Here is a 22,515-nt window from a genome sequence, read left to right on the forward strand (position 1 = left end):
AAATATAACTATATTGTTCTTTTTTCCTTTTCCATGTGGAATAATTAAAAACAATGAACTTGTATCATAAGTATGAGATGCAATAATCCATTTAAGCTGAGTTTTCTTATCCGTAAGGCAAAAGTGAAAAGAAGTTTCATTATGTTTCAAATTGGTAATAAACCAAATCAGTGTCTATGAAATGCAGCTCAACAACTATACTAGCTCACTTTAAAGGAAATTGCTCTTTAGTTGGTGTGGCCAATTTTCTTTCATTATTTGGTTTTGCATCAAGTAAAAGAATGCTGGTGTGCCAAGTTTTCATGAAAAAGGAAACTGCTCTGCACTAATCTCTTAATTACTATAAATTGAGCTCAGAATTAATCATCATGGGAACATTTTCATATTCAAATAGCTAACCATGAGCTCTCTTTCATTTGCTATAGGCCTCGTTTATCAATCGGTAAGAGTTTTTAGCATTGCCCTCAGCTAACTGCAGGTATTGAACTAACAATTCAGAACCCCATTTTTTAGTTCATACACATTCTTAATTTCTCTTTGCTCATTTAATCAATATGTTAACTTCATAGATTGATCTGAGTACAAACATGTCATGAAGCTTACTGTTTTACTCCAAGTCAATTGGTCTTTATAAGCAAACCTTGTATTTAAGTTGTAAATTTTCCTTGCTGCTTTGAGTGCTTTCTCAAATTTTAACATTTTGGAAAAGAGATCACAGAAAAAGTGAAATCCATTTTTAGGTATTGGAAGAAAACAAAATCCCTCAATTACTTGAGGATATGAGGCCAAGGTTGCAATAATCTTGGAGACACAAGAGAGAAAGATTCTATGGACAATTGAAACATGGGGTGAAGGGCACTACACTGGTGAAGCTCTTTCAAATGCCTTTTTTTTTTATTTTTTTTATTTTTTTTGGTTTTGCCCCACCATCCAATACTCAACTGGACATGTCCGTAACTTAATTTTCCAATTCAACACAGCATTCTCATGTATCTCTTTTTATATACAACAACTATGGCATCCCGATATTACTTCATCAAGCTTCTTCCACCAGTTTTGGACAACAGGCTCCAACAGCATCTGCAACTGTCAGGAAGAATTTGTCCTCGCCAATCAAACTCGCAAAATTGGAAGTGTGAAGCTTGTCCATCACCACTGGACCGGGATTCGCAAGAACAAGCTGTTCAATGTACAATACTAGAGGTAAGGCAACCAGACTTATAACTATCATAGCACTTAGATTTTGTTCCTAAGTAGCTAATAAAATGCTGTCACATACATAAGTTGATTAATTATGCGATACGGAAAGAGGATATATTTACCTGAACGTCTCTCTTTTGGAGACTACGGTACAATTCTTCAAAGGCATGAATGCCACTGGTGTCAATATCGGTAACAGCTGAAGCCAAAACAAAACAAACAAGCATAAAAATCGAGAAATGCATTCACATGAGAAACAAAGACGGATTAGGTTAATGGTCTGAAAACGAAGTTGGTAAGAAGAGACAGCTTACGTGACATTTCAACTATCAAAAACTGAATATTCGTTATGTAGGATGCTTTGGTCACTTCCTCTTCATCAGTCAACCATCTCAATATCCTGTACGAAAGTTGAAATTGAGCAACACCATGAGAAGCTACTAAAAACTCTACCTAATCAGACTTTAAGAACTAAAAGTCTGCATACTTTTGCCTTCTTTTTTCTTTTTTTTTTCTTTTTTCTTCCATGTGGAAACCCATCAAGGCCAAACTTTACTTAATGACTTAAAAACATACTGTACCCATAGCACAAAACATCAACAAAGTCAAGGAAACAGCACAATTGGATTATTAATACCGTATTTGGTCAAAAAGTAGAATATCTAAAGAAATTTACAGTAGGAGCGTCATTCAACCACAGGTGTAGACATATTGAAGTTAGATGAATTTTCTAAAGTATAGCTGGTTATCAAAATTGAATTTTCTAAATTATAGTTGGTTATCAAAATAAAGTCATATTTGTGTTTCATAAACTTTCAGTAGTGTCTTGGTTGATGATAATCTGCATAGTTTCTTTTTTTCCTTATTGAAGAAGTTGAATGTAGAAAACAATTATATGAGCCGAGTATAACAGTAAGAGGGGAAAAATATATACCTCTCCTTTATGTAGTTGGAGTTGGAAAAATAAATAGCAGAATCAACTCTCACAATCAAAATCCCAGGGACCTTAGTGGCTTCTGGGTATTGTTGGATGTTTCTGTACACGGTTGTCCTAGGTATCTTTCCAAGAATTGCAGTACAGGGTCTAGTTGCTTGAAAGAGAATTTTAGCAAAGGATATGGAGACCTAAATAGTCATAGAAAAAATAAAAAATTAGGATCAAATCACCTAAATCATTCCTCTCTAGTGGCCACTTTGTGACTCAACATTGTTTCACGTATTGATTACCGCAATTAGGAGGCCTATCTCAACAGATGCAAATATGACGCCCAAAAGGGCTCCCATGCAAGCTATAAAATCAAATTTATCGATCTTCCATATCAAGACTGCTGCCTGAAAATCGATAGAGCCTATCACAGCAGAGATGATGATGGCAGCAAGTACAGCATTCGGGGTGTACATGAAAAGTGGTGTGATGAATTCCAATGTAAGAAATACAACACAGGACATCACAATGTTGGAGACTGCAGTTTGGCAGCCAGCCCTGTAATTCAGTGCAGAGCGAGAGCTTGAGGCTGCAAACAAGGACATATAGATATAAGCGGATAACTTATATCTGTAACTTATATTTAGGAAGTTTTTATAACTTGTATTGTTTCTTACTCACCCGTCGCCACGTAGCAGGAAGTCATCGAGCCAACGACGTTCATGGCTCCAAGTGCTACCATTTCTTTGTTTCCATCAAGTTGATAGCCCTTCATAGAAGCGAAAGTTCTTCCAATTGCTACAGCTTCCTGATAAATCCATCCCACAAATAATGAAATTTTTAAAGGTCTAGTTGCAACAAGTTAGTGAGGACCCAATTTTCTTGTAAGAGAAAAGATGACTTGAAAATTTGGCTCACCATCATTGATATCATACCCGCCACAACACCAATTCTGAAACCTTTTGCGAGATTTTCACCACTGAAATGTATTTTTCTCACGGATGAAGGATTGATTCCTTTTTCTATATGCCTCACCTTCATACAATGAATGAAAACTTTTAGCATCCTTGGTCATGTCCTATCAAAAGGAGAGGTAATAAACGATGAGATGTACTTACAATTTCGACCCCTTCTTTTTCTGCATGCGTTATGTACACAAAAAAAGTAGAAATAATAACCGATATCAGTGGGGCAATTGCAGGCACCCAGAAGAGTTTCCTGTTCTTCTTTCCCTGTAAACCACAAAAAATGCGTGAATTAGAAAAAAATCATGAGTTTAGATCAACATAAGGCAACTTCTCCTAGTGATTTGAGATTCTTACTATGCATTTAGCAACTAGAAGAAAACTTAAAAATGCGACTCCAATGACTATGGTCTGCCAGTTCCACTGCAAACATGTTGAAAGATAAGGAATCAGTAACTTGGGAAACTTCTCTAAGCTGCACATTCTTAATGTGCAGAATACGTTCGCCATGCAAGAGGTAAGAAAACTTGAAGGGAAAAAGATCATTTATAACTTACTCCATGATGGGCTGACTTCGCTACAGAATGCATTACAGAGATTATATCGGTTTTCTTTGTGAAGTTTTTGTTTTTGATACCAAGAAAGCCCTTAAGCTGTTGAAGGGCTATGGTGATAGCAACTCCACCTATAAAACCAACAAAGGCAGCATAGGATAGGAAATCGATCAAGAAACCCAATCTGATCAACAGAAACAAAAAGAAAAATCTTAAGCAACAAGAAAACAGCATGAAAGATTTTAAGCTGTAAAAATCTTCTAGCTTTGGGACAAGAAAACTGTAAGTATTCAACTACCTCAAAATCCCAAGAGTGGCCTGGATGATCCCAGCAAAAAAAGTAGCTGTAAATGCGAGCCGCAGATATTCTGCTTTATGAGTAACATGATCAATCTCATTCTGAAGCAGGGTACCCAACAACAGAGACGCCTCAGCAATTGGTCCAATGGCTATATCTCTTGAGCTACCCATGAAGGCATAGACAAGGGGTGGAATAAAACTGGAGTCTGAAACAGATTTAGACCTAAAAATCCATTAGAAAAAAGCCAATAAAAAGCAATGATTGGCAATCAAAAGTATCAGCAAGTAAAATGGTAACTAACTTACATAACCCATACTGTGGAACCAAATTTGCAAGTTTTGCATATCCAATGTCCTGTTTGCCAGTCAAAAAGAGATTGTCACAATTGGTTTGTGGTAAAAAGACATGAATTTCACAATCTTTTCTCTAAGCTTATATTACAAAGATCTAAGGAACAAACAAATCTACCTGAGGAATGCAGAGACTTGCAATGGTTAGTCCAGATATTAGATCCCCTCTGAATTTAGCTAGACTGTAATTTCTTCCCCATTCAAGTATGGGGAAAATTGCCTGCATACCGAGGATGAATTTTCGAGACCTTGGCTGATCCTTGAATGGACGTAGAGGGTCATCTGCAAAGAATGTTTCTTTCACGGTGTTTTTGAACTCCTTGAAGAGATTTTGCTTCGGAGGAACTCCAACCTTGTGCACATATGGTGCCTGGCGTTGCGAGGATGAGAGACTTCTAACATCCATCTCTCTAGTTTCAAGTTCTTCGTCGGTTGAATGCCCCATAGACTGCGATAGAAAAGAGTTCACCTTTACAATTATGGGGAAAATGAACAACAGAGTCAAAAGGGGAAGGCATATACATGCAACTAAAACACATGGAAACAGCTCCTTTTTTACATGCAAAAAAGCATCAACCACGACCCTTTCCTAATTTAGATAAAGGCTTAGCTAATCAACCACTTCATATAGCTTATATTCAACACAAAGAAATGCATATATATATATATATATATATATACATACATACATATCACACAGGATCCAAAGCAAGTTTGAATAACAAAACCGAAGCAATTAGCCAAAAGTGCTAGTTGAGGAAAAACTGAAACTAACCCAATGAAGAGAATGGACAATGCCGATAAATGCTCTGCAGAAGCAACGCTTTTAAATCATAAGTCCATCCAAGCACCAATTGAGAATGACATGCATATACGTGTACCTATACAAATATATGTAGGGAGAGGTTCTATTGTCCGGACGTACTAAATATTGGATACCATTAGATTAAATAATCAACGGCTCAAATGGTTTGAAAATAGAAGACTGCCAGCAATACCCACTTGCACACACGCTGACACACTCGCTCATTTCTACAATTGATACGTGTTTCACAATTTTTTCCAAAATCAATGCACTGTTCAAAACAATAATTTCACCTTTTTGTATTTATTACAATATTGCCATTCCTTTAATTTTAATATAAAACTCTTATTTTACGTACATTTTTTTCTATGTTTTTTAAACATTCCTCGCATCAGATTCTAACCAAACTTTAGAACAACCTTTCTCCTTGGCTAAAACTAAACCCTGCAACACTCCAAATGCTTCTGCCAACTCCGGGTGATCAGTGTGAATATTAGTTGTCACTTGTGAGGGCCAGAGCGCAAAAGAAAACTTATCAACCAGACAAAAATAAACAAATAAAGCCAAAAAAAATTCAAGTGTACCCAATTCAACTAGAAAAAGTGGTGGACTTGTCAATGTGAAGAATTGTCTCTTATTACTAAAAGTTTGATCTTTGAAATTTCCGCATAAAGTAAATTAATGTGTATCTACCGAAGGGGCTACCTGACTCATGCTTGAGACCAACAAAGCGAATCGGAAGCATTACATCTGCTTAAAGTTGCCCCATAAAGTTAGTTAATATTATCTCTAGTACTAGCTTCAGCGTCACATCTAAAAAATATGCTATTATTCCTGAAAAAGATTGTGTTATAAAAATATAATAATAAATAATAAAAAAAACTAAAGTGAAAATTTCTTTAAAATCTGCTTAAAGTTGAAGTACCAATCACGCCAGTGGAAGAAAAACTTTGAATCAGACCAAAGCATATTTATACTGAATTGATTCTAATATGAAAACCATCCAACATACATACATGACAATCAAACACCCAGTTCCAACTTAAGAGTTTCTTTATTAACATTTCAACGAACAAAAGATAGTGAGGGAGTAAAGTCTAAAATGGACCCCAAATGTGGCAGTAAACGAGGTAAAGCCACTTTTTTTTTTTTTTTTTTTTTTTTTTGCAATAAATGATCTTGACAAGTCAAAGGCAGTGCAGGTGCCTATAGCTTGCAGCAGCAAAACTTCCTTAAGTTTGACTAAGGCAGTGGAACACAGGCAAGCAAAATCTAGCTTCATGACAGCTACTAAAAGGTGGTAAATAAATTGCCTCAAATTTTCCGACATATGCCTCCATTTTGCACTGCCTCTTGAACCGCCTATGAATCTATATATATTATATATACACATCTCCTCGCTTAGCATTATCATCCCATCTCATGGAAAGCCAATTCCATTTTTTGAGGCAAGCCGATTCCATTTTCGTGTGAGAGAAACAAAGAAAGGAAAGAGATAGAAGAGAATATTAGAAAGAGAATTATCAAAAAGGTTTCTCTTAAATGTTCCCTTTTTTTCCTTTCTAAAAGAGAAGGTGTATATTTTTTCTTATATAAAAGAGAGAGTATTATTAATTATAAATTTTTTATTTTAAAAAAAATTATTGTATTTTTTATTATAATAAATTTTTTTTTTTTACAATTATAAATTATTTTACGTATATTTTATTTAAATATTTTATACATAAATTTTTTATTTTTGTAATTTTTACTTCAGCCGTTCCATACCTCAATTTTCTAACATCAAATACTCACCTCTTTCATAAGCTCCTCATGAAAACCGTTGATAGTGGGAGGTACAATTGAAAAGGTCTTCCTTTATCACAAATCTACTCAATAAAATATAAATGGGTTTTTGCAAAGAAACTGATATTATATGATATATCAGAAATGTATAGGTCAGAATCACTTACCACCTAGCCTTTCTTCTCCCCCCACACTTGATGGTCCTCAGAAACACAAAAATGTGAATAAATTCTTTCCATAAAAAATTCAAGAAATATATAATGAAAGTAAAGAAGAGTAAACCCCCAAAAAAAATCAAGTCTAGGTTCAATGAATCACGCAACAAACACCTTCCTCTTCGTAATAGCTCTTTATGGCACCGTTTGAAGGGAAAAAATAATAATAATAATAATAATAATAAGATAGAAAAAGTATCACCCCTCTTCCGGAAAAAATAAGATTTGATATTAAATCCTTTTCCTTTTTTATGAATTTTCTTGCTTGTTTGGTTGACGAGAAAATTTTTATTATATTTATGATCCGGCAAACAAATTTGAGCAAACCCAATAAACAAAATCTATTTCAAAAAAAAAAATAAACAAAAAATAAACACAATATAAAAAAAAAAGAAAAGAAAAAAAATTCTCAGCAGGGAAAGCAAAATGCAGAACACTGAAGGAGGAAAATAACTTGAATATATTATTATTATTATTATTTTGTTTTTTTAGGAATTTGGGTACACGAAGACGTCGTCGACAATAGGCGATTTCATACAGACAGGAGGCAAAATATCGGGTCCACGTGCACGCTGGAAAAGTCAAAGCAAGGGTTCAAATGTCCGTAGATCGTACTCATCGCTTTTCTTCGAAAATGTGGGAGTATCCACATTAATGGAACTCAGTTTAAGGTTTCATTCAGTAATAAAATCAAAAACATCAATAAATTTTTCCCCTGTTTTTTTTTTTTTTTTTTTTTTTTTTGTTTTTTAATACATGTGAGTAGGGGCAATTGAATTTAATACTTTTCTAAAAAATAGGATTATTTAGCTGTAAGTTTTTGTATTTAGACTATGTTGCTCCCACATCTAAAATTTTGTTAGTTTTCATTTAAAAAATATTAAAATTAGTTGAAAAATTAATTTTTGATATTTAATTTATTAGAAATTAATTTTTTTCAAAATTAAATTTTCTCATGAAGATAAGTAATAAAAAAATTAAAATTTATAAATAATTAAATTTAATATTGTATAATAAATTTAGAATAAATATATATATATATATTTAATTTTAAATTTATTTTTCTTAAAATTTATAATTTAAAATATAAAATATTATTTTATTATATTAATAAAATAAAAAATAAAAAACAAATATTCTCATATACAACCCCAGGGAAATCATAGAACTCCTAGTTAGCAAGAGTTATAATTTATGAAGAATAGCAAAAGGTTGGCTAAAGTGCATTTGAAGAAAGCACTGGCATAGATATTGCAGATCTGCCACTTAGATGATATAGACAGAAAGACGGATGGATGGAGGAGATTGGAAGTGATTTGACTTTGTGAAAACATGGTCCCTCTTTGGCTACAAATCAAACAAAAATTTTGCGAAGTAGAAAAGCCACCAGTGTACCTTTCCAAAGCCATCCATAGACCATACTCACCTGCGCACCCACATAACCTTTGATTCCAATATTTTGAAGCTTATTTGACCTTGTTCGTATTCTCTTCTTTTTTTCCCCATGTCTTTATCATATCTACATACATCAATAAGAATTAGAAAATAAAATAAAAGATGTGACGAACATATGTAATAACGGCTCATCCAAACCTAGATCTTAGTAATGAGATTTCTTGGGTTATTAAAGTTATTTTATGTGTGCATTCTAAACAAATCAAAGATGCTAAATCATTATTATTTTATTTTTTTTACCAGTGGCTGTCAATTTTGGAAGTAATATATAGTTGTTTTCTTTGTGTGGAGGGAATATAGTTAGTGTTCATTAAATCATCTTTAATGGCTGTGTTTTTTCATTATAACACTAAAATATAGCATAGTTATTTTTTTGTGTGTTTAATGGAATATTGAATAAAATATGTAATTGATATTTTTTTGTAATAGGCTCCACTACAATAAAATTTGTCGGATATATATAATGATGGCGCATCCAAACCTAGATCTTAGTAATGAGATTTGTTGGGTTACAAAGTTGTTTTATGTGTGCATTCCAAACAAATGAAAGATGCTTATTACCAAAAAAAAAAAAAAAAAAAAAAAAAAGGTTGTTTAATGTGTGCATTCCAAACAAATGAAAGATGCTTATTACCCAAAAAAAATAAATAAATAAATAAAAAATCAAAGATGCTAAAACATTTTTTTTTTTACTAGTGGACATCAATTTTGGAAGTAATATGTAGTTGTTTTCTTTGTGTCAAGGGAATATAGTTAGTGTTCATTAAATCATCTTTAATGGCATTGTGTTTTTTCATTAAAACACTAAAATATAGCATAGTTATGCTATTTGTGTGTTTAATGGGATATTAAATAAAATATGTAATTGATATTTTTTTGCAGTAGGCTCCACTACATAATAGAATTTTTTTAATTTTTTAAATTCTTAAAGTTAAAGAAGTAGGATCCAACCCTAACTCTTTTTATAAAATAAAATAATATGATTAAATAAAATATATATTTGATAATATCATTGCTTGCCATATATCATTGGAGATATAATCTCAAAATTTGGTATTGACATTGGTATTTACTATTGAAAAGGATATATCAATAGTAAAATTTGAAAACACCAATAGTAAAATGCAATTATGGCAAAACTCTAGCAGAAATTGGATACACTAAGTTCCAAATCATAATTGAAATTTGTATTCATTATTTAGGTGTATATATATACGGATATTCTATAGTGAGGACGGTTCGCATGAGAACCGCAGTATTAGTGACTATTTTTCATAGTATTAAAGACGGTTTTTTAGAAAATCATCACCAATACTATGAAAAACCGTCACCAATATTGTAGTTCGCATAAGGACCGTCTACACCATAAACGGATTGTATATATATATACACTCGTCCCTCCTTGGTTTATCAACCTTAAGAAGCCCACCACTGATACTTTTGAAGTAATGAATGAAATATTTTTCTAGTGGGATTTTTCTTATCATAGAACTTAATCATTTCATTTGTGATATCTAAATTATTCTTGTGAATAATAGGTTTGGCAAAATGTTACATAATATGATAATACGTTAGGAACTCATACAATAATTTGCAAGTTTAGATTTAACGATATCGTATCATATTCATATCAGTATAACCAAATTTAATTTAATAAATTAATAGGTCTTAATGGATAAAATATGATAAACCTGTTAGATTTATTAAGGAATAATATTTTTGTAATTATGCAAGTTTTTATAATAATAAAAAAACCTAGTTTATTATTTTAGACATGTTGTTTATTATTTTAAACATATATGAATATGTTCTTTTTTAATTTAATTTTTTTAAAAATATAAAAACAAATAATTGTTTTTGCAAGATTTTAAAAAATATATATATTTTCCTTTGCACCTGAGTTTTAGCATTTTATGTGTTAGTTCAGTTGATAAATCATTTATATTCATATTTAGAATGTTATAAATTCGGAATAACAAATATACAAAATATTGTTATAAATAATAACAAACGAAAAAAAAAAATTATACTGTTATATAATATTACCACTGGATCCCCAGCCAATACATCCTATAATATTGTTGCTTTTCTTTTTTTTTTTTGCATTTTTTTATCATTAATGTTGAGGAATTCGAAGTAAAAGTTTTTGTGTAGGAAATAATAGACTTTCTCATTAAACAATGTTCAAAGATTGAGAGGAAAGAGAGGGATGAAATAAGATTAAAATGAGGTATTCTAAAATATCTTTTTTTAGGGTTCGTCCCACAATCCCATTATCAAAAAAAAAAAAAATGTGAATTTTATATATATAGATAATATATTTTTTGAAAATGATGTGAATTTTCAATATTATGATTGGCGGCTTTGATCACTCATTCTGACCATGTCATTATTTATTGGTCGGGTTTGTTCATTGATTCTACCTATGTCATTATTTGTTGCTCACTTTTATCATTAACACTTTTACCATCGTAATAATTTGGGTATGCAAATGACAAATTATATGAACCATAACTCTTTTTTCATCTAACTAGGCACATATAATGATCACAGGTATGCCCTTAGTTTAAAGGATGGAATTTCCATTGTTTGATTATTTAAATATAATAAAAATAAAAAATAAAAAAATAAAAAAATATGAGCTAGCTCAAAAAAAAAAAAAAATTCTTTTGCATTTCTCAAAGTTATTACATCTATTACACTTATTCATGCGTAAAAAATATAGAAAAATTACAACTAACACGAAAATTTTTCATAATTTTATATATAAAAGAGTTGCACTTTAACAGGAAGGAAATGTAAAAAAGTGTTTGAATAATTTGTCCATAAATTTATGCGCGGAATAAAATAACATTTTTTATGTTTTGAATAAATGCTCAGGTGGAACCTATAATTATATTTGCACATGGAAATTAATCGGTTTGTTTTGGTTAATTATATAATCCAAAACTTTGTTATACTTATTCTTGGGAATAAAAAAAACAAAAAAACAAAAAAAGCCTTATTCCAAGAGCAAAAGACTACTTTTTACTAGATTGAGAAAGTTTCTAAAAGGCCGGCCTCGTTTGCTTTTGGAATGTCTGCAGAGCATTTTGATGTTGATAACTACAAAATATAATATTCAAGAGAAAAATAAAATAAAAATAAAAAATTCATTTCTATATTCTCAAGCATAATCTTCAGAATACAGGTGAAAGTGAAACTACTACATTTAAGGTACAAACTCCATGAATGACTAGAAAAAAACTGGTAAGATTGTTCTGTAAATCTTAATGAGATTCACAGTTTATTTATTTATTTTATTTTTTGCTTGGAAAAGCAAAGTCAAAGCACATTCATTTCATCCATTCTGTGGTCTATGCAAATCTTCACTATTCATATGGTGTCAAATTGCATTCATTTTGGCACCCCAATTACTAGGATGACAAAATTTTCCACGCAAAAAAAATCAATATATTCTTCAATTGATCTTCAAATAGTTCTGCCATATGTCCACCCCAAAGAACCAAGTCCATGCTCTCAAATTCAACATGGTATCAGTTTTTCTTGGATCTTTATATTTTCATAGCATCAGAAAATAGGAAATAGACTTTAATACTATGATCTTTATGATACTCTACATATTCAAGAGAAGAGCAACTTTCAAAGTATCCTCAGAATGATCTCAATAAAAAAGCAGAAGAAAATAGGAAACAACCTTTAATACTAATATTATTATAAATTAATTACTTTTTTAAGTGGCGATACAGTTGTCGAAGGGCGAGAGGGGAGGAGGATAGTGGTGGAGGAGGCAAAAGGCGTGGTAGAGGTCGGAGGAAAAGGGAGAGCATGGACATGGAGGAGAGCAGTAGAGGACGTGGAACGTAAAAAATCCAGCAACACACAATGGTATATTAGTATACGTGTCAAATTCGAAGTGCTCAGCTTAATGACCTGGCTTATATTAATATACGTGTCAAATGTTGAATGGAAGGAGTACTCAACTGTGAGTATTGTTGGTGTATTAGAAAATTTTCCTGACATCATGTCAACTTTTCCCACAAGAAAATTTGCAGAAAGAAATTCATGGCAATTCCTCCGAGATTTTGTGTACAGTGTTCACTTTGATTTGCATTACCTGCTTCCATTTTTATGCATAGTGTTCACAACTCGTTGGTCATCTTGTATGTCATGTCAATTTACAAGGCTACTGAATCCAAGAGACAACTCTCACCTGATGATGACATACATAGTGAGCCTCATATTAGCCATTGTCCATCTATTGATACTAGAGTAAGTGGCATCAAAGAAAAATTGGATGATAAATATGGGAAGCTGATGTTTGTGGAGGGGTATTTCTTTCAAAAATCTTTTTTCCTACTGTTGAGAAGGCTAGAAGTAGCATGTTATGGTCAAGTAATTTTTCATCACCTCGTTTTCTAAATCCTCATATATGGATTAATCACGAAACCATTGGAGATATACTTAAGGTTGGTGATCATGTTATTAGGGATACCTGTAAAACTCAATTTTATAATTTCGGTAGACCCTTCGACGGGACACTAGAGGATGCTATAAAAGAGGATGGCACTGTTTGGATAGAAAAGATTCGAATGCAAAGAAAATATCTACTTATTATCTGGTTCAGTTCCAAACTAAATTCTTTCTATATGTTTATTCACATTTTGTTAATCATATTTTGATACATTTACTTTAATCGATCACATTTGTATTATAGTCGTTATTCTTACCTAACACATTTAAATATTAAGTCATTTCAATATTTACATATACATATTTCTATATATATATATATATATATATCAAGTTAAATATTTTTTATTTTTTAATTTTTACAGCGAGGTCATCCTTATGATATATGAAATGGAATTGCAAGGGCTTGCCATCCATCTAGATGCCAAGGACATCGGCATGTACAATGAGAGAGCAATATTGCTCAAAATTGATAATGACCTTGTCATGGATTCTTTGCAATGAGGAGTTCCTTTTATGAGTTGATGAGAAAGCTACTTTCAAAAGAAATTGGACCCTTGGATTGGTTAGATGAGTCGTATAGAAAAAAAAAAAAAAAATCCAGAGTTGATTGATTTTATTATGTTGATTGAATATGATTTGTCAAGGTATACATTAGTATTGATTATGAAATGGTCAGCGTGTTAATTTTGTTATTATTGTTATATTTTTTTTTCTAATATATAATACTAATGATGTAATTATATATTTATGTACATGCGAGGGAGGACTTCAAAAACCTTTACTTGCATCCATTGTTGCTGGGAAGACATGAGAAGTTCAATCTACTACCTTTATGGTTCATCAGTCTCCCTGGTCTACAAGAGCCAAATTGGTTTGACGGTTATAATGAAAAAACCTCATATATGGATACGCTCATCCAAGATGAAGATGCATTCAAGGTAATGAAGACCCACAGAAATTACAACTCCACAAAAAAGGAAAACATCATTTTCGTACGGAATGCAATTTCACATGGGCGAAGTCAATTGGTATGTGGATTCATCATTTAAAATTTCTAATATTTAGACTAAAATAAGATAATCATTTGGCATTCTATTGTTGTAGAATCAAACTTCATGATAAAATACATGATGGAGAAATATTTCCCAAATGTTATAACGAATGCATTCATGGCAATGAGTAACAAAGGTTTGCAAATAGATCCTTTCAACAAGTTGGAGCAAAGGTAAATTTTGTATTATTGATTCTTGATTCTAACTCATATAAAAATCCTTTCAAATGGCTCTTTATAAGAATTATTTTTAGTCTTTTCTGTTAGATCATTATACCAATACCATGCCAAATAATAAATTTCATTTGCAAAGTCGACTGCTGTGCTTATCTATTAACTATCATTTGTAAGTTTAATGTTTCTTTCTTTCTTTTTTTTCCCTCTATTTTGATCCCTTCTCTCTCTCTCTCTCTCTCTCTCTCTCTCTCTCTCTCTCTCTCTAATGGAGAATGATGAAGATTACATAAAATTTTAATCATTAGGGTTTTATGATTTTTAAGATTTTAATATTATTATATTTATTAGGTTCCTTATTATTTTAGTTTCCTTAAGTTTTTAGGAAAATTTATTAGTTGGTTTCCTTATTTAAGGAGGTTTCCTATTATTTTAGTTTCCTAATATTATTTGGTAATTTTATTATTAATAGGGATTTTTGTAACTCTTTTAGTAATTGATCAATAATATAATTTTTTTTTTTATGAAAGTTACTTCTCTGGTTTAGTGTGATGCAAACCAAACTTAGGTGTGATGGCTAGGGTTTGTACGAGTGATTCCTAAAATTGTTCTAGTATGATACTAGAATCTATCGTTTAATTTTCAGTTTCTTTCCCTTCCCACCTGTTCTACATCAATTTGGTATCAGAGCAAGATTCCAACGTAGAGCGTAAAAAATCCAGTAACACACAATGGTATATTAGTATACTTGTCAAATTCGGAGTGCTCAGCTTTTAATGACCTAGCTTATATTTGTATAAGTATCAAATGTTGAATGGAAGGAGTACTCATAGGTGAGTACTCTTGGTGTATTAGAAAACTTTCCCGACATCATGTCAAATTTTCAGTTTCTTTCCCTTCCCATCCGTTCTACATCAGTTTGGTATCAGAGCAAGGTTCCAACGTAACGCATAAAAAATCCAGTAACACACAATGGTATATTAGTATACGTGTCAAATTTAGAGTGCTCAGCTTTTAATGACCTAACTTATATTTGTATAAGTGTTAACTGTTAAATGGAAGGAGTACTCACCTGTGAGTACTCTTGGTGTATTAGAAAACTTTCCCGACATCATGTCAACTTCTCCCACAAGAAAATTTGCAAAAAAAAAAAATTTATAGCAATTCATCCGAGATTTTGTGAGTTTTTGTCCTTGTCTAGGATTCCAATACGCCTTTAATGTTTTATTTGCTTCTCATTTGATTGAAAAAATGGAAATGGAAAAAAATGTTGGACATTAGCCAACCATTAGGGTGTCATAGTTTAAAAAGATCTTTTTACAAGGATAAAATGTTTGATTTACATTATCCGCTTTCATTTTTATGTACAGTGTTCACAACTCGTTGTTCATCTTGTACATCATGTCAGTTTACAAGTCAGTTTACAAGGCCACTAAATCCAAAAGACAACTCTCACTTGACGATAACACACATAGTGAGCCTCATATTAACCATTGTCCATCTAGTGATATTGGAGTAAGTGGCATCAAAGAAAAATTGGATGATAAATATGGGAAGCTGAATGTTTGTGGAGGGGTATTTCTTTCAAAAATTGCTTTTCTTACTGTTAAGAAGGCTAGAAGTAGCTTGTTATGGTTAAATAATTTTTTATCACCTCATTTTCTAAATCCTCATATATGGATTAATCACGAGACCATTGGAGATATACTTAATGTTGGTGATCATGTTATTAAGAATACCTATAAAACTCAATTTTATGATTTCGGTAGACCCTTTCGACGGGACACTAGAGGATGCTATAAAAAGGGATGGCATTGGTTGGATAGAAAAGATTCGAATGTAACGAAAATATCAACTTCTTATCTAGTTAAGTTCCAAACTAAATTCTTTCTATATGTTTATTCACATTTTGTTAATTATATTTTGATACATTTATTTTAATCTATCACATTTGTACTGTAGTCGTTATTCTTACCTAACACATTTAAATGTTAAGTCATTTCAATATTTACATATACATATTTATATATATATATATATATATATATATATGTAGTTAAATATTTTTTATTTTTTAATTTTTACAGCGAAGTCATCCTTATGATATATGAAATGGAATTACAAGGGCTTGCCATACATCTAAATGCCAGGGACATCGGCATATGCACTAACACAGCAATATTACTCAAATTTGATAATATTGTCATGGATTCTTTTCAATGAGGAGTTCCTTTTATGAGTTGATGAGAAAGCTACTTTCAAAAGAAATTGGACCCTTGGATTGGTTGGATGAGTCGTATAGCAAAAAAAAAAAAAAAATCCAGAGTTGATTGATTTTATTATGTTGATTGAATATGATTTGTCAAGGTATACATTAGTATTGATTATGAGTTGGTTACTGTGATAATTTTGTTATTATTGTTATATTTTTTTCTAATATATAATACTAATGATATAATAATATATTTATGTACGTGCGAGGGAGGACTTCAAAAACCTCTACTTGCACCCATTGTTGCTAGGAAGACATGAAAAGTTCAATCTACTACCTTTATGGTTCATCAGTCTTCGTGGTCTACAGGAGCCGGATTGGTTTGACTATTATAATGAAAAAAAAACTCATATATGAATACGTTCATCCAAGATGAAGATGCCTTTGAGGTAATGAAGACCCACAAAAATTACAACTCCACAAGAAAGGATAACATCATTTTCGTACAAAATGCAATTTCACAATGGCCAAGCCAATTGGTATGTGGATTCATCATTTAAAAGTTCAAATAATTAAAACTAAAATAAGATAATCATTTGGCATTCTATTCTTGTAGAATCAAACTTCATGAGAATATCATAACTATCTGTTATGTTATTTTTAATACAGACAATAGAACATTACTATTTCAAAGACATAGAAGGTTTCAAATATTTAAGTCAACTACAACATGCTGCAACTGAAGCTGATGTTGATGCACTTTTCACCACTGTAGCAATGTAAGAATCAAATTGCAACCTAATATATTTTCAAAGTTGTTTTTGTAACACCCCGTCCCAAAGTACAATGGAAATTTTCCAATTTTGACCGTTAACCGTTGACCAAAGGGGTCAAAAGTTGACTTTTTGACTTGGATGAAATTCTAGGTTGACTGAGGAACCGTTACGAAGTACACGTTGGCACGAGTTCATAGACTAGTAGCACGTTGAAAACGGAGCTACGGTTTGAAAGATATGAGCAAAACAAGTTGAGGTCCAAACTGTCCAAGGGGTGCCGGAGTTGACTTTTTATTCATGCAAAGTTAAGCTTTGACTCATACATGGTTGTGAAGCACTCATTGATACGAGTCCGTAGACTAGCGGCACGTCCGATTTGGACATGTGGTTTGAAAGTTATGGACCTGTAGAGTTTTTCAAATACTGTATTATTTTAATATTATTTTTAAATGTGTAACGATGTGCCACGTGTGATTTAATAAATGTGATCATGTGTCACCATGTTGAGATGCCACATGTCAACCGTGTTTAATATCATATTATTTTATTATTATTTTATATAATAATATTATTTTTAATATTATTTAATTTTTTTTTAATTTATTTTCTTTTTCCTTTCTTTTTCTTTTCTTTTTTTTTCTTTTTTTTCTTTTCCCCCACATGGGAAAAAAAGGCCACGGGGCCTGTTCTTCTTCTTCTTCTTCCTCCTTCTTCTTCCTTCTCCTTCTTCCTTTCCTTTCCTTTCTCCCTCTCGACCTCACCGTTTTTGTTCTCACCGACCACCGGAACGACTCACTCGCCGGCCACCGTCCAAGACCACACGCCGGTGAGCTCACCAGCGAAATTTGGCTGCTGGCCAGCCGGCGACGCGCCCATATCGGGCCGGTGAAGTCGGCGACAGCGGCTTGAAATTTTCCGGCGATTCCGCCGTATTCCGGTCAACCCAGTCCAAATTAAACCTCCTTTCTCCCTATTTTGGGTCCTCTGAGTCCAAATATGGCCTCCAATTTCCAAAATTCGAAGGGTTTGCGAGATACGAGGAATTGAATCTCGGCCGAATCTTTCCGGCCAAATTCCGGCCATCGCCAGTCGAATTAAACTCAATGGAGGTCGGTAATGTGATCCTCATCTCACAAGCTTTCCATAGACATATAATTTGTCAATTTTGGATAACGTTTGTATTTGACCACCCGGGTACCGGGTATTATTTACCCGAATAAAATATTAATTTATTTGACTGTGTGTGAATTGTATTCTAGGAGCACGGGTGAGTCGTGGAATTGATCTCATGGAGGATCTTAGGTTAATTGCGTGCTCCAGGTGAGTGACCCACCTTGAAAACTATTTTGGGCAATTAATTATATTTATGTTGTGTTAATTTGATGTCTGAAATTTATGCTCATGTGGTGTATTTTAAATATAATCGGGAAAAAATATTATTTTATATATATATTTGTCCATTGGTGCTAAACGAAATTTTGGGTCATTAAGAAATTCCCGATTATTATTTTATTGTGATTTAATTGTATTTATTACACATGAGCAAGTATTTTCATTAATTAATTGTGTTTGGATTTTTTTTATATTATTTTTGGGCATAATTGGTTTGATTATTTTAAGAAAATTATTTGTTTAAATTGGTGGTTTAATTTTATAATTATGCCCGTGGTATATTATTTGTTGAACCTCGTGTTATGAGAAAAATTATTGTTTTATCGTTATCGATGTTTTTGTACTGGGTTTGTTAAAGAAAAATATGTGGGATGATGGAACTGAAATTTGATATATTTTCCACGGTAATTTTGGAAAAAACGGTACGGTATTAAGAAATTTAATAATTATTTTAGACACACTCATACAGTATTGGTGTTCTGGTTGTATATGTGGTTAACGCGCAAGTATTATGTCTCCCGTGAGTTGCCATTGGACCGAGGGCAGGCAAGTCTTATATATTGCGCATCAGCCGCCCCCCCTCCTTGGCCGGGATGACGGTTTCAGCAGCGGTACTGTCGGGACGCTGAAGTGCCGTTTGCAAGTTTCTTTATTTAATCTCCCCGCCAGTCGGTGCTCGGAACTCTGGGTATCGGAGGGCATCACTGGTATATGGTGTGGTGTGTCAAGTAGAAATTTTTCGGATAGAAATTTCAAACCCCAAAGTGTTCAAAAATTATTTATTATATGTAATTACATTTTAATTACATTTAGGGTATTTATTTATTTATTTATTTATTGTTTATTAAATTAATTGATCCATTGGTTTTCGGGAAGTACGAATATCGGGTTTTGTAAAAATGTTTTAAAAGGGGAACATTTCCAACGGAGTGAATAGTGAAGGTTTTAAGAGAAAATATTACTTCAATTGTTTATTATTTATTTATCTATTTAATTGCTGGTATTAATTAAATCCCTTTATTTCTTATATTATTAATATTAAAGGTGTTCAGTAGATAGGGTCACTCACTGAGATGATTAGCATCTCACGTTTCTAAATTCCATTCCCCTAGGTCCAGGTTGGAAGACGTTGATTGTCCGGGGCGAGCCCAACGTCTCAGTTCGTTGCCGAAAGTCCAAGAAGTATTTCTTCCCTTTTTCCTCTTCATCTTGTATTGTTTCTTTATCTGTCATTGTATAAATTCCACATTCATTTGTATAATAATTTGTATACTGTATTGGACGCATTTTATTTATGCACTGAGTTGCTGTCATTCTTTGAAGTGCTGTAAATTTGTGGAAATCAATTTTGTAGTATTGTGGGAGGAATAAGGGGATGTTTATAGAAGTGTGTTTTCAGTGCAGTTAATTTTTGGTAAGTCCTATCCTTAGAGGAGGTGCTGCCGGATTTTCCGTTGGAAGGTTCGGTGGTATTTCCCTGGGATCAGGGCTTGTCTAGGGTTCCGGGGAGGAATTTTGAACGAGTCCTGACAGTTTTTTTATTAAAAGAAAAGAAAAAAAAAAAAAAGCAACAACAACAATGACATATTTTTAAACAAAGATGTCTGAAGTTTCTAGTGAGGATAACACCAGCTACAAATAATTTTTCTGAGCAAACCATTAAACAAATCTTAAGAGAGAAAGAATTCATAGAATATGGTGATGAGTTGACAGCAGCTGCAGATATTTTGGTATGAAATATTTATATATTGTGCTTCAATTTCATTACATTAAGAGGATATTAATTTTCAATTATTGTTTAGGATTTGCCAAACGGTGAATGGAATGTTTTTCATAAAATAATCATTCAAATGTTCAAAAACTAAGGTAAATATAAATATATTTTGTAAATTTAGTTTCTATAGTCCAGACATATAACAAATGCAAATATTAATACTTTTGAGAATTTTCATACAGTCAGTCTAAGATATAACAAATGCAAATATTGTTGTTTTTGAGAGGGTGAAATGTATTGTAAAACGGTGAAAATGAGGTGTCAGAAATAGATGTGGATATGAAAAGGCAAACAGAGTAACAAAAGGAAAAAAACATAGACAAAAGGAGAAGAAGAAGAACAACAAGGGTTGAAACACTGCTTAGTTTTTTATAACACATTCTACCACTAATTTGGTATTGAAATGACTTACCTTTTTTATTTGAGTATGATCTTTGCTCTCTGTCTTTCATCGTCATCCCACAAAACCACTCTTATGGTAGGATTCCGAAGGAAAACAAACAAAGCCTAGGATTGAATGGAGAAAGAAAACTATTTCTTCCTTTTTCTCTTTCCCCTCTGTTTTGCTCTCTTCTCTCTCTCTCTCTCTGATGGAGAACTGTGTAGATTACATAGAATTTTAATCCCTAGGATTTTATGATTATTAAGATTTTAATATTATTATGTTTATTAGGTTCCTTCTTATTATTTTAGTTTCCTTAAGTTTTTAGGAAAGTTTATTTGTTGGTTTCATTATTTAAGGAGGTTTCCTATAATTTTAGTTTCCTCATATTGTTAGGCAATTTTATTATAAATAGGGGTTTTTGCAACTCTTTTAGTAGTTGATCAATAACATAAGTTTTTTTTATGAAAGTTATTTCTCTGGTTTTGTGTGATGCAAACCAAACTTAAGTGTGATGCCTAGGACTTTTAAGAGTGATTCCTAAAATTGTTCTGGTGTGATGCTAGAACCTATCCTTTAATTTTGAGTTTTCTTTCCCTTCCCACGCATCCTACATCACTCTCTTTGCCTTTTATGTCAAGACATATTTGTTTCTAGTCATTATTCTAGTGGTTCAAAACAAAGCAAGATATTCTCCTACATAAGTAGTGGATGAAATTTGTTCTGATAATGAGAATGTTTTTAGTTAGTGGTTTATAACAAAGGCCTATATGCTCACCGTTCATTTTTATTTTGAAAGCCATCTTCTACAAATCAAAAGGTGATGTGAATAATGTTTGTTTGAATTGTAAAGTCTTTGAAAAAATTGCTATTAAACGTAACTTTGTTCATTTTGATACTAGGAGAAGTTGATCAAAGGTTCATGTTTGCACAAGGAGTGTCATACTATTTGGAAGTCCCTTTTCTAATTCACATTACTTTAGCTCATTGATGATGTAATTTTCTCACTTGTTTTTCTTGAGTGGATTTGATCTACATGGACAACCGTTTGAAAAAGGACTGTGCTTTTGCATCACTTTCATCACAAGTGCCCCATTATAGATTTTAAGAATTTTCCAATTTATTTTCTTAGTTCATTATAGGAGTCAAGGACATTGATTTTAACTCAAACCCTTTGTTTGGTTTCGTTAATTGCTTTAAGAAGCATGAAAAGCACAGATTCATTTCTAAGGTTCAAGAAGGTAGCCAACTAGGCAACCTCTTTGATCAATGCCATGTAAACTTATTGATTATATAACGGATATCATGTTTTAATTGTCTTTTTCTTCTTGCTATAAACAAAATTTAATGATTTTCTTTGGATTATGTATTATTTGGTCTAAATGGTTTTATTCTCGTTATTTTGAATTCAAAAAACTATTTGTCACCAATAACTTGTTCAAATTGTTATTATTAGTATTTAAGAGAGAGCATATACATGTCTATAGCAATTTTATTTTACTTGTTCAAATTGTTATTATTATTATTTAAGAGAGAGCATATACACATCTATAGCAATTTTATTTTACTCATTAACCAACAAAAAATGAAAACACATTAGTTATAATTCAATATATTGCTAAATTTGAAGACAGTTCAATATATTGCTAGGATGATTAACCATTTATGACAAGACCTACTATAGCATAAATTTGAAGGCTTCTTTTATATTTTTCAGTGTTTT

The 22,515-nt window shown here is 32.0% G+C and overlaps 1 protein-coding gene across 3 annotated transcripts; it reads right to left on the reverse strand.

Annotated features, from left to right (window-relative positions):
- Positions 1-723: 723 nt before the first annotated feature.
- Positions 724-5,208, reverse strand: LOC107420946 (sulfate transporter 1.2). 3 transcript variants are annotated; one of them, XM_060817499.1, is made up of 14 exons: positions 5,071-5,208; positions 4,414-4,743; positions 4,251-4,299; positions 3,943-4,150; positions 3,648-3,828; positions 3,448-3,513; positions 3,244-3,357; positions 3,044-3,160; positions 2,807-2,933; positions 2,428-2,714; positions 2,135-2,325; positions 1,515-1,600; positions 1,323-1,399; positions 724-1,180 (listed from the first exon to the last, which is right to left on the reverse strand). In XM_060817499.1, exons 2-14 carry the CDS (start codon positions 4,738-4,740, stop codon positions 1,037-1,039), a joined length of 1,974 nt encoding a protein of 657 aa, XP_060673482.1. In that variant the 5' UTR covers positions 4,741-4,743; positions 5,071-5,208; the 3' UTR covers positions 724-1,036. The 3 variants fall into 3 exon arrangements, with proteins under 3 accessions (XP_060673482.1, XP_024930843.2, XP_048332429.1); XM_025075075.2 differs by lacking the exon at positions 5,071-5,208 and having other exon boundaries at positions 4,414-4,880; XM_048476472.2 differs by lacking the exon at positions 5,071-5,208 and having other exon boundaries at positions 1,022-1,197; positions 4,414-4,881.
- Positions 5,209-22,515: the final 17,307 nt, after the last annotated feature.

The sequence above is a fragment of the Ziziphus jujuba genome, chromosome 5 (assembly GCF_031755915.1).
Source record: "Ziziphus jujuba cultivar Dongzao chromosome 5, ASM3175591v1".
NCBI lineage: Eukaryota > Viridiplantae > Streptophyta > Magnoliopsida > Rosales > Rhamnaceae > Ziziphus > Ziziphus jujuba.

What these genes read in the sequence shown, in the direction of transcription:
- LOC107420946 (XM_060817499.1), bottom strand. Translation starts at nt 4,740, where the DNA reads ATGGGGCATTCAACCGACGAAGAACTTGAAACTAGAGAGATGGATGTT. An exon ending in AGATAGGCCTCCTAATTGCG is followed by an intron (nt 2,326 to 2,427) that starts GTAATCAATACG and finishes ATGACTATTTAG; the next exon opens with GTCTCCATATCCTTTGCTAA. An exon ending in TTTGATAGTTGAAATGTCAC is followed by an intron (nt 1,400 to 1,514) that starts GTAAGCTGTCTC and finishes TTTTGGCTTCAG; the next exon opens with CTGTTACCGATATTGACACC.